We start from the raw sequence: 4,657 nt of genomic DNA, 5'->3' as shown, positions 1-4,657 counted from the left end.
TATACCGATTTTCTCGAAACCTGGCACACATCATTCTAGGCTCAATTCAGTACGTTATGCCAAATTTCGTGCAAATCGAAAGATATATAGGGACTTTGGTGCACCATTTACATGAAATCGGACGAAACTATATATGGGAGCCATATCTACATACCAGACATCACTCTAGGCTCAATTCAGTACGTTATGCCAAATTTCGTGCAAATCGAAAGATATATAGGGACTTTGGTACACCATTTACATTAAATCGGACGAAAATATATATGGGAGCTATATCTAAATCTGAACCGATTTTTCCCAATTTCAATAGGGTTCGTCCTTGGGCCAAACAAATGAGCTGTGCCAAATTTCATCCAATTCGGATCATAAATGCGACCTGTACTTGCTCACAAAAATACAGGACAGACAGACAGACGGACGGACGGACCTGCATAAATCGACTTAAAAAGTGATTCTATGCATATTCTCAAAAGGAATCATGGGTCTATCTCGTTTCCTTTTGCCTGTTACAAACACATGCACAAAGACATAATACCCTGTACCACAGTGTGGTGAAGGGTATAAAAATTTGATAAAACGAAACCAGTAAAAGTAAATACTCAATTGTTCTGTTCTCTGCAGACACTGGGCAGGTGAACGTTCAAAACGACTTCTTCTTCTAGACTGTATTATGATCACTGTGTAACTAACATTTCAAATTAGAACTCTAATATTGTTTATAATATTAGATATATTTATATATATATATATATATATATTAAAATAAAAAAGAAAAAATATCTTCGTTATCTACTTATTTAATTACAGTACATTCTTAATATAATTTTATTTGCATATATCCATTGAAATCTTACAAATTACGTATATATATATATATATATTTATATGTATTTAAAATTAACTTATCTATAGATTTTACTAATATTGTTGTGTGTGTGTGTGTGTGGGTATGTCTGTTTGCTCGCCTAGTTCATACCTAATAGTCTTTTGAACGCTCGTCTATAGTCCAAATTGAAAATTGTATAGATTATGGGATTCAACACGGAATTGATGTAACCTAACCATGTTATGAAGTTCTTAAATTTAGCCGTGGGACAACATGTCGAACAGAATGGCAAAATGACGTACATTAAGAAAAACGGTAGCCAGCATATGACGAAAACGCCCATTATAATGCCGAGAGTTCTGGCAGCACGCCGTTCCTTGGACAATGAGATCTTTTGTTTTTCCTCAATGAATTGATATACCCCTCCGGGTTTCTTTTGCAAGGGCACACCTTGCAACGACGTGGCACCAACTGATGACTGGGGCGGCGTAATTTTCAAAGAGGCATTTTCTTCATCACCATCGCCGGTAGATATTTCATTGACATCATTTCGACTGCCACACACTTGCATGCAGCCTTTGGCGTCACTGACGCTCTCGGTAGATATCTCTTGGTGGTCATTGTCAGTTCCCTTGGTATTCGGTGTTAATAGTAGGCGCTCAGCGCCGCTGCCTGTCTCCTTGGACTTTTGTGCGTCCAGATCATTGGCTGGATGGCCTTTGCGCGCTTTTAATTTTCCATGTTTAATGGAGTCTTTGATTTTGGCTCGTCGTGTCTTTTTTCGCTGTGAAGCCACCGCTGAGCTGGCTTCTGTTTGATTTTGGACTCTTGTACTTTCGTTGTGGGCGTTTGTTTCACTGCTCTCCGACTCTTGATCGTTTTGTATCATCGGCGTTGTAGAGAACGGAGTAGAATTGCGACAGCAACAAATCACACTATAGCATAGTGATGATATTGTGCCAGCTCCGGTTTGGTTTGATGCCACAGTGGTACTGGCTACATCGGCGCTGACAGAGCGAGTGGCCATTGTATTCATTTTGGCCGCCTGTGCCCGATCCCGAAGCCGCCGCCTAGTAGCAACAAAGATTTCTATGTAAACCAATGTCATAATAATTAATGGAATGAAAAAGGATCCTAGTGAGGAATAAATTACATAACCAGGATCTGAATTGAGCTCACAAGGTGTGGAGCTGGTAAACTCTTCCGGCCAATCATTCCAACCGACCAGAGGTGGCGAGCTGATGAGCAACGATAATATCCAGACGCCAGCAATTAATAGCAATACTCTGCCCACTGTCCGCTTTTGAGCATAATTGATGGGGTCTGTAATGGCCCAATACCGATCCAGGGCAATTGCACACAAATTCAATATTGAAGATGTGCAACACATGACGTCGCACGTTAGCCACATCTTACACAAATAAATACCGAATTCCCAGCGACCCAGTATGGAGTAGGCCACGTTGAAAGGTAGCACCAACAATGCCACTGTTAAATCGGCCACAGCCAACGACACGATGAAGAAATTCTGTACGATGCGCAGAGGTTTGTATGTGAAAACGCTGAGTATGACCAAGATGTTGCCAATGATTGTGAGTACTATTATTACGGACAGTACGATAGCTGTGAGTATTGCTTCCCATTCTGGCACAGCCAGTTTGACACCAAAGTAGCTATCATGCCACTCTTCCTCTGGCGTCACACAACCGCTTTCCGCAAGGTATGTTACATCGTAAGCTGTATTATTGCCCCCAATAGCAGTCACGTAAGTTGAGCTAATGTTAGCTAACGTGGTGGATGCTGTCACGCCATTACTGAGCACTGTGGCGATACTGGCGCTAGTGATTGGAACTGCGGATGTATTACTTGTGGCTGCGACAGTGGTGGTGGAGCTCGTTAACATCGTTTGATCAGCAGGTGGCATTTTTGTATTGGAGACAATCACAAATAACAGCTAGTCCATTCAATTCATTTGACCTGCAATGACAAGAAGACAAAGGAATATGAAATACTATATTTGGTGGTATTGATAATGCTAAATTTCATATTTTATGTAGGTGTGTACCCAGTAGTTCGAGTAACTGGTGATGAACTAGATATTTTACTAATTACCTGTAAGTACCACTAGTTACCACTTCATGCCCTAGACTGGTGAATTTAACATGTGTATGTCATTGGGGAAGTCAATTGTCCCCTGCCTGCGTTACCAGAATACAGACATTTCGATAGTCGATTCATTACCCATTGCATTACCAGTAACTACTGAATTGGTATGATGTGTGTAAACAGCTTTTTCAGTTGACAAAAAAATCCAACAGTCTATTTTGTGTTCCTTTTTGGGGTATGAAGTAACTAGATCACCAAGTAACTAGCTATATAACTGGGTATTGACAATTCTGGAGGTTAACATTGTTCAACGAGTGGCGTAGGAGATGATAGATACCATGCAACGGCTCTGACTGGCTTTAACATGGCGAAGCCTAGGCTTATCTTGGTCCCTCTTTCATCTCAATTGTGGACACTGACCTCCCGCGGTGCCACCTGGTTATTTTCATCACCTGTTGAAATAGTGAGCTGATATGTTCCGCGAGTTCACCCATAAGAACTATAAAAAATGGGATGAGGCGTCGAGTTACTAAGAAAAAAGAAAACCAAACCCCCTCTGATGTTGACGACCACCGCAAATGTATAAAAAACCACGATCTTGCACTTGAAATGTGCGCACGTTGTACAGAACAGGCGCAGTTCTCGCTTTGGCGGATGTACTCAAGAAGTACAAAGCCGATATTATTGCCTTACAGAAAATGCGATAGTAAATCAGACTATTACGCACTGTATTATAGCTGCCATGAAACGAGACATGAATTTGGCCGCGGATTTATGGTTAACAGGAGAATGAAAGACCTCGTCTCCTGATTATAATCCGTATAAAAGCGAAGTTCTTCTACATCGGTCTTATTTGTGCCCATGCTTCGACCGAAGACAAATATGAGCAGAGCAAAGACATATTTTACGATCGCCTAGAAACAGCAGTGTCGTATTGCTACTGATGTGAAAAACGCAGCGTATGGGGCAACTCTGCAGACAGTAGCAACACGTAATGTGATGGAGAATTATCAGGAGAAAAGGAGAGAGGAGAAACGTGTTTTCAGAAAAAAAGAAAGAACAAGAAAAACGTGAGCGTGAACAAATCGAGATGTACAGGAGTCAGAATTAAGTCCGGAAATTTTACCAAAGTGTAAAACACCAAACCGAAGGTTTTGGTGCAGGCACATCCTCCTGTAGAGGTGAAGAAGGAAACCTGGTAACAGATACATTTTGAAAAGCTTCTGGTATCAAATAGTGGCGGAGAAGAAGATACCCCAGAACCAATAAGAGATGATGGTATAGAGTGTATACCACCTAGCCAATATGAAGTCATAAAAGCAATTAATCGGCTCAAGAAAAATAAAGCAGCAGGAGCCGATGGGTTACCAGCCGAACTTTTCAAGACTGGTGGTCAGATGCTGGTTAGGAGCATGCACCAGCTGATTAGTACAGTTTGGCTAGAGGAATGCATGCCCAATGATTGGAACCTCAGCATCCTGTGTCTCGTGCAAAAAAAAGAGTCAAAACGATATTTGCCAACTATAGAGGAATTAGCCTTCTTCCCATCGTATATAAAGTGCTATCCAGTGAGCTGTGTGAACGATTGAAGCCAATGGTCAATGACATTATTGGACCATACCAATGCGGCTTCAGATCTGGCAAATCCACAATTGAACAGATTTTTACTCTGCGCCAAATCCTGGAAAAAACCCACGAAAAACACATCGACACATACCACCTATT

The 4,657-nt window shown here is 41.3% G+C and overlaps 1 protein-coding gene across 1 annotated transcript; it reads right to left on the bottom strand.

Annotated features, from left to right (window-relative positions):
• Positions 1-965: 965 nt before the first annotated feature.
• Positions 966-2,589, bottom strand: LOC133334828 (tyramine/octopamine receptor). The gene has a single exon (XM_061543143.1). It carries the CDS (start codon positions 2,235-2,237, stop codon positions 966-968), a length of 1,272 nt encoding a protein of 423 aa, XP_061399127.1. The 5' UTR covers positions 2,238-2,589.
• Between the last annotated feature and the right edge of the window lie 2,068 nt (positions 2,590-4,657).

The sequence above is a fragment of the Musca vetustissima genome, unplaced genomic scaffold (assembly GCF_032173495.1).
Source record: "Musca vetustissima isolate MV318-11 ecotype Yass unplaced genomic scaffold, APGP_CSIRO_Mvet_v1 utg13655, whole genome shotgun sequence".
Lineage (NCBI taxonomy): Eukaryota > Metazoa > Arthropoda > Insecta > Diptera > Muscidae > Musca > Musca vetustissima.
This window is presented reverse-complemented; position numbering and strand designations above follow the sequence as displayed.